This window comes from Harpia harpyja, chromosome 1 (genome assembly GCF_026419915.1).
Source record: "Harpia harpyja isolate bHarHar1 chromosome 1, bHarHar1 primary haplotype, whole genome shotgun sequence".
Classification (NCBI taxonomy): Eukaryota; Metazoa; Chordata; class Aves; order Accipitriformes; family Accipitridae; genus Harpia; species Harpia harpyja.
This window is the reverse complement of record NC_068940.1, coordinates 60,553,705-60,567,323: the sequence shown is the minus strand read 5'-3', so window position 1 is coordinate 60,567,323 and position 13,619 is coordinate 60,553,705. Positions and strand designations below refer to the sequence as shown.

Genomic DNA, 13,619 nt, shown 5'->3' with positions numbered 1-13,619 from the left:
GAATTCCTATTTAATCTCTAACAAGTTATTATTCTTCACCCGAAATAAAAAAAAAACCCTGGACTGTCAGTATGTTCAGCATCCACGAATTGTTATATTTTCAATCATCCCTTGAAGTCCATGACTGTGTCAGCACAGTCAAGTTCTAACAGGAAGCTTAGACAGCAAGTCTTTCACACAACGTTAATTACAAAACCCAAAAAACTTACCAGTAAGATGACAGAGAGCTTTAAACAATGGAAAGAGCTAATTTAAAAAATTCATTCAAACTACCTGGTAGGCAAACGATAGGGAGTGTATGTAACTCCTTTTCAGCGAGATCAGAAGATCCAAGCTATCCGTAGCCTAAAATATGCCAATCCACATTACTAACAGTCAAAACTGTTACAGTTTTGAGAAAAGGAAAGAAAAAAGCTTATGAATATAAATTGATGCAGTACTGCTTGAGTTTGCAGACATGTAACTCCAGGGTCTCTATCAGAACTAATAGCTTACACAAACAGTAGAATGCAATTAACAATACTGTTGAGTTTCACAGATGTTAGTCAGAACCCTGATGCAAGAACATCACTAAATCATCTCAGCTTCACCCTACTGTTGCTTGAGTAAAGGCAAGCACAAAAGCGAAGGAGCCAACCCTACAAATAAAGGGCAGAAGACAACAATACTGAGGCAGAACAGTAATCACTGTATTAAAATGAAATCGCAAAATATTTCCTTCCCAGTAGCCAAGACAAGTTTCACACTTCAAATAGCTACCAAAGACAGAATATACTCAGTCATGGTCCAAGAGTGGTATCTCCTTAGCACATTTAGAAGTGGCTGCATCTTCTCATTAGTGAGTTCATCCTCCATTCTCAGATGATGGGTTCCCAACAATGAAAATAGTTAAGTACTTGCTCACAGTATTTTTGTTACGCCAGCAGCTCATTACCTGCTATGTTTTCACAGCTAAATTATAGGCAGAGTTGTCTAATGAGTCCTATAATTACACTACCTAATGCTTTCCAATATATACATGTGTTTTTATCTGCACTTCTTAATTTTTTAATCAACTATTCAGTATGGCTTTAAAACTAGCTTTTTAATTAACTTGGGGGAAGGGGGGGGGTATTAAAAGTCACTAAAAATGATTCACCTATTCCTAGAAAAAAAGGCAAGAAACAACCTGCTAGTCTGCCAAAATTAAACAGATATAAAGATTTCCACAGTGGATTCTTGCACTTCAGGATCTGGCCTAAAACCCACTCTGAATTATCTTAGCAGCTTCAGAAACATTAAACATCTCTGGTGCTATACTGTCTAACGTATCACTAACACAACACCACATTAGTGCTATGCCAGTAATGTGATCAATAAAACTAGACAAGCAGGGAACCCAACTGGGCTGAAGCATACTAGAAACAGACCAAATGTGCAAAGATGTAAATAATCCTTTAACTAACCTTCTCTAATCCTCTGAATGCCATCAAATCACACTTGAAGCTTGCTATAGAAATCCTAAGACCTTCCAACGTTCTGTTTCAAACATACTCCAGGGTAAATGAACTCCCTACCCCATATCGACCTTCATCTCAGGCACCAAATTAAGGCTGTGATATTGCTGAACTTTTGTCACAATATTTAACTCCTACGCTTTTTTTGCAAGTAAAATCTTACTAACCAACAAACATTTCTATCTTGGAGAGAAAGTTACAAATGAGGTAAATTAGGCAATGAAGCAACTCACCAGGTGATGCTATGTTTCCTTCAGTATTACCAAAGCACAATACCTAAAGTTATTTTTTAAATAACCTTTGTATTTCCAAAATTCTGAACAGTTTTTGTAGCCCTCAAGTTTGGCCTAAGTTAAGCAGCCTTACTTGTTCTTTATGGACTTTCTGAACTCCAAAACCAACTGTGTTCCTATTATTCTTGCTATTCCTCCTCCCTCTGAAGAATTACCATGCTCAAATCTTCCTTTGCTAAGATTTTAATGAGTGGGGCGCAAAGGCCAAAATACATGTGATCCCTAGATCAAAGGGCTTCCTTAACATGCTGTGAAACAAAAACCAGAATTTAACAGGGATTAGAGTTTGACCCAAGTCTTGTTGCTCTGGAGATGGCAGTAGTTGAATCAATGCATGTTACATACATATAATACATGTTTGATTGCCAAAGGCAGTCATTATTCCCTTTCAGAAAAAAGGAAGAGAATTAGTGGTTCCAAACTTCAGATTAACCTGTGACCAAGCAAATTGGAAAATTCATACGCTTTGTTAGCAAAGTGCATCATGGTATATGTGCATTTGTACTACGTTAATGCTTAAAAGCTTCTATAACTCTACATGGACAGTTTTGCCGTGTTGTATACAAACACAGTAAGACAGAGAGAAAGGGATCAGACTATAAGCTTGTCTAAGAGACAAGCCAGTATTTGTTCATCTAGTTCAAGGAGCTGGGGGATGTCAGCTATCAGGCTAAAGGTTTAGAGTTTCAACACTTACTGACAAGTAACTCATTCCCCACAGTAAAATAAATAAATAAATAAATTTGGTTATTTGTCCAAGTTGGGCAATGCCAGAAAAAAGTTATGAATAATTCAGTAATTTGCTGATTTACACAAATATTTATTTATAGAAGGTTTGTGCAATTTGCAACATAACCTTTTATGCCTCATCCCTACTGAGATCAGGAAATAGGAAAAACTGAAGCAAGAGCTGAAAGTTCAAGGGTTCTCTCTGCAATTAAAAAAGCCCCAGAATCTAAGAGTGCAGAACTGCATTTTCAGAAAGAGGTAGTACAGAAATCACACACAACTCTTTTTGGGTTTGCTTTTCATTCTGATGAGCAATCTAAACATGCTGGTGTACACATGAGGAGTTGTAAAATCCAGGCTTTAGATACAAACTAGGTTATACAGCCTCCAAAATTTAGTTTTAAATTTGCATGTCAGAAAGGAAAAAGATATAGACATATGTGAACCACTACTGTCTTTGCATGGCAACATCTATTTAGAAGTATGTCAAATTAAGTATATGAATACAGGAAAGATGCAGCATTAACAAAGCTACTAAAGGAACATTATTTCAGCTTTACTTGTCCTGCTTTAGCGTCCACGCTAGAAAAACATTTCAATTAATTTAAAAACACAGCCATTATATAGCACTAAGTTGAGACAGAAAAGTGCCTTGGCTACTTTATCTTTAGCTCTAAGAAGAGCTATATATATTGTGCTCTGCTGTCACTTCCGTAACACTCATGAGGATGTGAGTGATATTTGGATCTGCATGACTGGTAGGTCATCCACAGCAAGCTATCGGCTGTTTGCTCTCAGTTGATGGCTCCAAACTAGCTTTGCTATCTTCGGCAGGTGAGCCTGATGCGTATTTAAGTATATTATAAAACAGAAAGAAAATTTTGAACTTCTAGGAACTATACTGAATATGATTAATGTATTTCACCTCAAATTCTGTTCAAGAGTCAATGCAGTAACAGTTTGAAAACCAAACACTGTTCTTCCCTAGAAAAGAATGGAAGCACCAAGTAAGCATGTCTTAATCATCCAGGGCTGTTTCAAATGGCACCAACACCAACTCAGAAGGCATCTGATATGCAAATTGTTCGAAGAAGTTCTATGGAAGTACCAATATATGCTTTTACCTCACACTGTAGTCATATTGTATGGGCTACTTGCAAGAACAGAATACAGAACTCAGACTTCTGCGTTTTCCTTACACTTGAAAAAATTATGAGCTTCTCTATAACGCTGCCTCTGGAGAGCCACAGCTCCACTAAACTAGAAGAAACTTACCTAGTGTTCCATGAATGGAGCATACAAGGGGTTTTTTTGTTGTTTTTTTTTTTTAACTGAGAATGTTTTGGAATTTTGATAAACAAAAAGATCTTGTCATTGCAGAATATAAAGCAAGAATATTTCCCTGTATGTTTTCTTATACTTCTTCAATCAGACTAATGCTGTCATTTACAATTGTAATTCGCTCTGAATTTTTTTTTAATTCTAAAAATATTCTGAGTTTAAATCAAAACTTTCACATGCAATACTTGAAACTTTGATACTACAGCACTAAAAATCCAAAACCATGATCTATTGAAGACATACTAAAACATAATAGGCCAGAGGGAGGACAGAGAACGTAAAAGAAAACTATGAAACACTGTAATTTTGCTTAGCTTTCAGTACCAAAAGGGTTAGCATTTATTCATGTATTGGAAGAACGTTTTAGCAAAAGATACTCTTCAAAAACCAAACAGTCTCAGTGTATTAAATGTTGTCCAACTTTAGTTCACTGTGATGCCATTGCCATTGACACCTGCCTGATCAAATGAGAACGCTGCAAAAAAATGCCCCTCAAAAGACATAATGTACCCATATAAGCAGGGCATGTATTTTCAGATAGTATGCAATATCTGCATCTTTTTTAGGCATAGTAATACTACCGCTGAACTGAATTTCATGAAAATCTAATCCAACAAACAAATTTCAAAGACAATTTGCTTTTAATCATTCTGTTAACATTTATGAGAAATATTTGGAAAAAGGAGATTTCATATCTTGATCATTTAAATTTATCTTTATTTTAGTAAAATTCTCCCTTTGACATAAAACCAGACCTTACAAAAAAAGAAGAGATTTTCATTCCCTTAACAGCTTCACTACTTTCTGAATTTTTAATTACAGGATATATTTCACAAGTAGAATTCTCACAGCAGCTCCCTAAGCCCAAGGATAACTGTAAATCTGAGGTCACTTTAGTACTCTGTTTCCATTCTTAATCATATTTCTCCTTCTGCCTCTCTCATGATTGCAGTGTAACCACTGTATTTAGAGCGTAATGTTCTTCCAACATAACTTGGTGTGTCCTGTGGGGAATTCTTTGCTTCTCCTGTTTGTCTGGAAAAGCAGTCTGAAAAAACAGCCTGCTGGGGGGCAACATAAATCTAATGAAGCACTACAAGACAAAACATAGTTCTCCACAGAAATGACAACCACTACAGAAAGCATTGATACAAACAGGTGACATATCAGTAGCACCCAACAACATTTGAAATGTATTTGTTTTTTAAATATGTTATCCAAATCATGAAGAGAGCTAGTATTTTTTACTAACTCAATTGATAAAACTGAAATAGAAGATAAGCCTTCAGGCTCACAAACCTTTTTCAGACCTGGAATAAAAGCAGACATCCTCAAAAATAAATGCAAGTTAAGGAAAAGTATTCTGCCTCTCATGCAACGTGTAAGTTATACTATTTGAGCAGAAAAGCAGTTAGTACTTGTATAATAAAAGGGATGAGGAGTGTTACCACTTATTCTTTCCCTTTATTATTTCCCACTGAAAAGAGAGAGAAAAACTTCTTCCTTTTGTGTAGGCAGGACCAAGCTAATGACAGACAGAAGCAGCAAATCAGTCACAGAGAAGAACATCACTGTGTCTCATGGCTTCAATATTTCACATTCCACTAAGCTTTTGCTGCTTAAAAAGTCTGAAAACCTCGGCCAAAACAGTCTTTTAACCTCTAGCACATTCCACAATGGGTACGCATAGCAAAATAAAAGGGGGGGAGGGGGGAAATATCTTTATGTTTGCAGTAGTCGCTGACGACACCAACTCTCGGCACCAACTCATTCCTTCTAGGCCACAGTGGTAGTTTCATGCGGCAATATGCTACTTCTATACTCTGCATTAAGAATAGAAATGCAGGTTGTTTTTCCTGAAAAAATAACCAACAACAAAAAACCAGCAAACTCTCCTTACTGAAACACTTAATAATTTACCCTGCGTGACACAACTGATGCTTCATAATGTCAGCAAGCAAACAGAAAACCTCTCTTCAAAGACAGAGAGAAGTCTCACATCTATTTCTCTCTATATATATAACAGTAGACAAAAAAAAAGCATTTATTAGAAAACTCAATACTGCATTTCCAAAATACAAAACAAAATCATGAAGTACTCTTCCCTTCATTACTATTATCATTGCAGGAAGCAAAGTGCCAAGCTGAGTTCAGTTCAGGGGTAAGATTTTTAAGACCTGAAGAAGGACTTAAAAGGTTTCCTAATCTGGGGGTTAACCACTACAGCTTAAAGGGCTGTTTTACTAATATTAAACTCTTCAGTATTTAACCTAAAAATTAGACTATTTGTATCTATAAATGCACAGAAACAGTGAGATTGAGGAATCAAAAAAAAAAGTTAATCAAAAGACACGAAGTTAGATTTATTTTTTTTAAAGTTAAAAGTTGAAAAATACAGAAAAACAGTTCTCAGCTGACCTCTTTGTCTGGTGTTAATGGGCCTTCATCATTCTGATCTGTAAACGAAGATGTCCTGCTTCTGTTGCCAGTTGGTGGAGGGGATTTGGAAGGGACCTACACAGAGATCACACAGGTCAGCAATAATATTAATTCCAGAACTAATTATTCCATATCATAATTCACTTCAACAATTACTAAATATAACATCTCAGTAAAGCCTGGTCTAGATCTTCCTTTTAAAGAAAAAAAACAGTTCCATGTACCATCTGTGGAAAGTTCTACCTTACTACAAAGTCTCCAGAGCAGATTATGTAATCAATCAGCCACGAGAGCATGCAACAAAATTAGTTATTTTGATTATTTCTGACAATGGTCCTCTTAGACCACATTTGAAACTCAAGCCTTCTAATACTTTAGGAACATAGTACAGTTGCTTAAGGTTTAAAAGTTTTGCAAACTGACAGGGATTCAAGCATTTACATACAAAATACCATCTGATTCCTTTAAGAAATTAACATAAAAAAACTGACAAAGAAAAAAACACATATAAAATTGAATCTAAACAAAGAAAAAGGGCAGAAGAAAATGACACATTTTATGATGTCAATATGAACTTGTTGTTCCTGTCAGCACTGAACATCTGTTCAAAGAAATTTCACAACTTCATGCTGAGTGAGGTTGCAACAAGCCATGCCAACCCAACCCAAAAGTAGCTTGCCAGCCTCATACTTCAAAATTCAAATATAAAATTTCAGTATAAATGTAATGAACATTAAAATATCAACAAGCTTTTATGTATGAAGAAAATAATTAGTAAGATCTCTCATTAGGTATATTCTACAATATGACCAGAATGAACAGTGTTGCAAAAAAGAAAAAAAAAGAAAAGAAAAAAAGAAAAACTACCACCACAAATCCTTTAACACTTTGTTGCAGTACCATCATTGAGGTTGCATATGTAAATTCTGCCTTCCACAATGCCTGTCTCACAAGACAGAGTTGGATGTTCCAAAACATAATTGACAGACTATCACACCACTGAAAAGATATCACCAAAAAAGACAGTTTTTCAGAGCATTACACTCACCTTATAGCCTAAATCTATGGGTGCATTTTGTAAAATTTGGATACTAGTGAATTAACTACAATATCAAACAAAACGCAAGATTATTCCAGTCAGTCACAGTTACAGGTTTGACCAAGTGGACCCAGTGCTCCCACTTGAAAATAGAACTCAAAAACCTCACCTACTACCAAATAACCATTCACCATAAAAGCTCTATGTCCTGCTGAAAAATTTCACACCAAAAGTCTTCATAGGGTTTGAACAACAGTAACGATCTATTCATGCCAATAGCCTACTCTCATTTTATTCCTACTCCCTAACCTAATGCCAGTGATTTAAAGATCACTTCTGGCCCTCACCACACAAAGGAAAACATTTTCCAAATATTCATCGCCACTTTGCTACCGTTTAGGAGTATGAACGTATCTCTTCATTCTGCCCTTAACGGTTCTACAGTTTTTGCTGCTTCATTCAGACTTCTTGTCAAGTTACAGCCATTTCTGTGGCACTAAGCTCTGCAGAACGAATATTCATTGATCTTATGCAAAGAACAGAAAGATGATGTAACTGAAGTTGGACAGAACAGAGGAGATGAAACAGAATAGCATAGTTCAGCTGGAAGGGACCCACAATGATCATCTAGTCCACCTGCCTGACCACTTCAGGGCTGATCAAAAGGCCAAGCATGGTATTAAGGATGTTGTCCAAACGCCTCTTCAACACTGACAGGCGTGGGGCATCAACAGCCTCTCCAGGAAGCCTGTTCCAGGGTGTGACCACCCTCTCGGTAAAGAAACATTTCCTCATGACAAGTCCAAATCTCCCCTGACGGACGCATCTTTGAGCCATTCCCACACATCCTGGCACTGGGTACCAGGGAGAAGAGATCAGCACCTCCCTCTCCACGTCCCCTCCTCAGGAAGCTGTCGAGAGCAGTGAGGTCACCCTCGGCCTCCTTCTCTTCAAAGTGGACAAACCCCGAGTCCTCGGCCGCTCCTCAGAGGACATGCCTTCCAGCCCCTTCACCAGCTTTGCTGCCCTCCTTGGGACATGTTCCAGTGTCTTCCCATCCTTTTTTAAATGGTGGGGCTCAGAACTGCACACAAAGTGAGGCCGCATCAGCCCTAAATACAGCTGGATAATCACCCCTTTTGACTGGTGCGTTATGCTGTGTTGGATGCACCTCAGGATGCAGTTTTCCCTCTTGGCTGCCAGGGCACACACTGCTGACTCCTGTGGAGACTCCTGTCAACCAGCACCCCCAGACCCCTTTCTGCAGGGCTGCTCTCCAGCCACTCCTCTCCCAATTTAGGCTTGTGTCCAGCAGCACTACTCCATCCCAGGTGCAGATTCCAGCATTTATTCTTGTCCAATTTCATGCTACTGATGATTGCCCAGTGCTCCAACCTATCCTGATCCCTCTGCAAGGCCTCTTGTCCCTCGAGAGAGTCAACAGCACCTCCCAGTTTAGTATCATCAGCAAACTTGCCAAGGGTGCATTAAACTCCTGCATCCAGTTCATTGATAAAAAGATTGAACAGAACTGGCCCTAGAATTGAACCCTCTGAAGAACACCACTGGTGACTGGTCACCAGCCAGATGTAGCCCCGTTCACTGTAACCCTTTGAGCCCTGCTGCTCAGCCAGTTCTTCACCCAGAGCACTGTGTACCTACTGATCCCACTGTTGGACAACCTGTCCAGAAGGATGCTGTGAGGGACAGTATCAAAAGCCTCACTAAAAGCCAGAAAAAATACATCCACTGCCTTGCCTTCATCCACTTGGCAGGTGACTTTATCATAGAAGGATACTGAATTAGTTAAACAGGACTTTCCCTTTGTGAACCCATGTTGACTGTGCCTGATGATTGCATTGTTCTTTAAATGCCTTTCAATAGTACCCAGTATGATCTTCTCCATAATTTTGCCAGGTCCTGAGGGTAGACTAACAGGTCTGTAGTTCCCTGGGTCTTCTCTCACACCCTTCTTGTAAAGAGGAACAATGCTGGCTAGCTTCCAGTCAGTGGGGACCTACCCAGACTCCCAAGACCTTTGGTAGATGACTAAAAGGGGTCCTGTTGTAATATCTGCTCGCTCCTTCAGTACTCTGGGAAGAATCCCATCAGGTCCCATGGAGTTATAAACATCCAACCGATAAAACTGGTCCCTTACAATTTCAGTGTCCACAAATGGAAAGTCACTGTTCCGACAGCCACAGTCCTCTGACTCAGGGGACTGGGCAACCCAAGGTCTATCAGTATTATTAAAGACTGAGGCAAAAACCGTATTGAATGTGTCACTTTTTCTTCATTCCTATTTGTCAGGTACCATCTTCAACAAGTATCGGTGCAAGAGACACCTGGAATTGCAATAGCTTTTTTTTTTTTCTTCCCTGTCACCAGTTAGAAACTGATGTGTTCTTCAGCCTGTGAGGGGCAGAGCGCAGGTATTCTCAATCTGACAGATGACATCGGTTAGCTAACTGTTCATATGAAAGAAAGAGGCCTAAAGACCTCCTCAGAAAAAGTGTTACACTTGAGAAATTTTATCTCTGGATTTAATCTATCTTAGATCAGTAAATTTAGTCTCAGACACTACAAACCAGAGTACAAATGACAAGTTCCACGTCTCAAAGCAGAAGATATGAATACCAGAGAGGGTATGGCGAGTGAAGTCTCCCTACAACAGGGCATAGGAAAGTAAAGAGCAAAAAATGAATGCGAACAGAAGTCTCATAAAACTAAGAAACGTTAAGCGTTTGGAAAATTTGGTTTGAAAATACCTCGACAGAAAGCAGCTGATAATCTCTATGATGACAGAGTACCCAATAAATGGAGTGCACTTTAAGGATCTGAATTACTGAAAGCAAAGTAACAAAAGTATATTCCACACTCTCTGCAAGACTCCAGCACATTTTACAGGCCTCAAAACCTTCCCGCTCCGTCCTCATTTACAGAATCTGTTTTCAAATGAGATACAAGGAGTGAGCAGACCAGCCTATTTTACTTGTAAGATCAAATTTAACTTCAGTTTCCCTCTAGTGTTACTTGAGAACTGAAGAATAAGCAATACTGCAAGACAACTATTTACACAAAAATAAAAATCTGTTCTCATTTTCCGCTTCTGCCTTTCCATTCACGTCAACCCTTGAGTTACATGATCTACTCTATCCACAGTATAGCAGACTAGGTGAAAGTATCATTTATCATAAGCTCTTGTATTAGGTTTCATGAAATTTGTCAATGTTAATTTCAACAGCCAAATAAAGACTGCAATATATTATGCTGTTGGATGCCCATGTGCACTCAGGCCCAAATTTATTTACAAGGCTGGTTTTCAGCAAGCACTGACCCTTTAACACATGCACCAAGTATCCTGAACTAAGTGGGTTACAATATTGTGTGCAAGGTATCATAATTTAGCTGCTGCTTATTGAAAATAGTAAGTGCTGCAACTCAATCTCTTTACACTATACTGAAAGTTCACCACGTATGCCAATTCAGGACAGCACTCTAAACTGCCGCTGACAAAAATGTACTTAACTTCACTAACTAGAGAAGACCCAGAGTTAATAACTACGAAAGGATTTAAAATAAAACTCAACAAGCTACACAAAGCTTTACAGTAGATCCATTTCCAAAAATACTGCCCCTATTTGACAAATGAGTGATTTAAAAAATACTACATAGCTAGTATCAGCAGCTTTGAAACCATGGTCTAATACTGAGACTATGCAGCATCAGATCTCCCAGTGGTTCAAATAACATTCAGATCAAGCCCAGGCAACTGATCGCCTGTTTGTAAAATTAAGCCAATTATCTGCCTATAGCTTAACATTCATACGATAAAGAGTTTATACCAGGTTTATTCTTTTAGGTTCCGAGATGCAAAGGATACTTAACCCAGCAAAAAGCCAGAGAGACATAGGCAGACATTATCTTTTTCAGCACAGAGTTTGCCAATACAAAGTTAACTTTTCAAAGTCTTTCTACCCAAATTTAAACTGGTAGAGAGAGTTTGTTCTGCTTCAACACATGCATGAAATCACCACAACATTTTTTTTTGGCCACTGTCACCTTCAGAGATACTCTGCACCCATATTGTATCTAACGTGCGTTATTATCATTTAAAAACAGTAGTTTCTAGAATCCAACACTAATCATAATTTTGTTAAAGTACACATAAGGGGAAAATGACCAATTAAATTATGACCAAAATAAGGAAGGGGGAGGGGGGGGGAAGCCTTGCTCCCAGCTTTATACTATATCCCCAATTTTTCCACAGTTAGAAAAAGCAAAAATAAGGCTAAGGTAAGCAGACCAGCCCTCTAAACGATGGAAACAGAAAGGACTTAGAGGAATTGAAAGAATAAACATGAATACGAGAGAAAAAGGTAACTAGCGATCCCAATGCTGGATTGTTACCCAGTGCACGTGAAAGTGTCATTCCCTTAAACGCTACAGACGAAACCCAACTCTGTTTCATTCCGTCTGATGTTCAAGCGAGAGCTGTTTTTTACATCCCTCCAAAAGACAGCCTTTGTAGGGTGGCCAAAGAGAAGAACACTCTCGGAAACCTCTGCGGAGGCTTCCCGGACAGGAGGCGGCTCGCTAACCACAAACATGGCTTTCGAAATTACGGCGAAGCCGCCCCGCGCTGGCAGAGAGCCGGGGCCCGACGCTTGCCCGCCGGCCCATCCTCGGCCGGCCACCAAGGCCTGCGCTGCGCGACCCTCCCCGCGGCCGGGCCGGCGGGACCGGACCGACCCGCTGTCAGCGGGACGCCGAGGCCTTGCCGGGAGAAGCGCGGCCCTGCCCCGCCGGGCACGCCGCGCCTCCGGGCGAGAGGCGACCGGCGCCCGCCCTGATACTGCAAGCGGCCCAGAGCTCCCTCCTGACCCTCCCCAGCGACCCGACCGACACCTCCGCCCCCCCAACGCCCGCGGTACCTGCGGCGGGAAGGGGGCCGCGCGTCCCCCCGCCCCGCGCGGCGGCGCCTGCTCCTCGCTGATCTTCTGCTTCAGCTTCTTGAACATGGTGGCGGGGGGGGGGGGGGGGGTTGGAGGTCGGGGGGCCGGCGGCGAGGGGAACGGGGTACGGCTCCCCGACCGGTCAGTCAGCGCCTCCCGCGCAGCTGGCGAGGGGCGCCGAGGGGGAGGGTGTCGGTGGTGGTACTGAGCTCCGCTCGCCCCGGCCCCGTGGAGCCGCCGCCTCTCCTTCCTCCGTCCCCCCCCACCGCGGAGCAGGTGAACGCCGCGACTACTGCGCCTGCGCAGCCAACGTGGAACGGAGCGCTCAGGCGGGTACGGGATACGGCGAGGCACAAACTTCCCAACGGAATGCCCGGCGCCATTACTCCCTCCCTCCCTCCCCGCGCCGGGGGCGGGCGCCGGCTCTATGCCGCCCGGCCGGGACTGAGCGCCGGACCCGCCTCCCCTCGCCTCGCTTCCCTCCCGGCGGCCACGGGGCGGGAGGCGGCGCCGTGCCGGGAATAGAGCAGGCGGAGGGGAGGCACTGCCCCCCCCGCGGTCGAGTCACGGCTTCTCTGTCAGGAGGGAGGGAAAACGGAGCGGTAACGACAACCGCAACAACCGCCGCCTTGCTGCGCCTTCCCGCCGCTGAGAGAGGTGTCGGGGCCGCCGTAACCGTGCGATCCGCTACCTTAACCTCGCCACCGGCGGGGCAAGGTCGCCCGCCCCCCCCCCCGGCTCCTGCACCCCACGAAAGGAGAAGGTGCACCCCGACCCTGCACCTTTAGGGGCCGCCGGCGCGTTTCTACGGGCAGGGGCGTGCGAGGAGCAGGGGCGTGCGAGGAGCGGGCGCGGCGAGCTCCACCCGCGCCTGGGGAGCCGGAGGGGATGCGGCTCCGGCCGCTTGTTTTTCCTCTTGTTTGCTTCCATAGCGACTGCTCTGCGTGTGGCTGGATGAGTAATTACAGATAAATCCTTTTCAGATGAAGGGGGCACGGCAGATCAGTGCAAAGACTTGATTTGCCGGAATGCTGGTAGTAGGGGGGTTGTAAGCCCTCAGGTGACACAAGCCCCTCCGGGCCGGTTGGTGACAGTTTCGTGCGCAAGCTTTCACAACCCGAATAATCGGGCAGCTTGTTATTACAAGGTAATTACAAGGTGCTCGATTCTTGGGCTTGTGAAAGCTTCTGACTAAAAAATGCTCAGAAGTTGCTTTTTGAACCTGTCTGAAAACCTGCCTGCTGATAAGAATGTCACCTTTTTTCATTTAGTCCACCCTGAAACCTTTTGAGTGCTCTTCTATTGTAAACCAGAGGTATATTGTTCA

The 13,619-nt window shown here is 42.1% G+C and overlaps 1 protein-coding gene across 5 annotated transcripts in view; it reads right to left on the bottom strand.

Annotated features, from left to right (window-relative positions):
* The window catches only part of GOLGA4 (golgin A4), a 69,921-nt gene extending 57,237 nt beyond the window's left edge, over positions 1-12,684 (bottom strand). For 2 of the 5 annotated variants that reach the window (XM_052796592.1, XM_052796602.1), the window contains exons 1-2: positions 12,272-12,684; positions 6,278-6,373 (exon numbers count right to left, since the gene is read on the bottom strand). In XM_052796592.1, coding sequence (XP_052652552.1) covers positions 6,278-6,373; positions 12,272-12,358 — 183 coding nt within the window. In that variant the 5' untranslated portion in view covers positions 12,359-12,684. The remainder of the gene's footprint in view (positions 1-6,277; positions 6,374-12,271) is intronic. The other 3 variants (XM_052796575.1, XM_052796584.1, XM_052796612.1) reach the window with 2 other exon arrangements.
* Between the last annotated feature and the right edge of the window lie 935 nt (positions 12,685-13,619).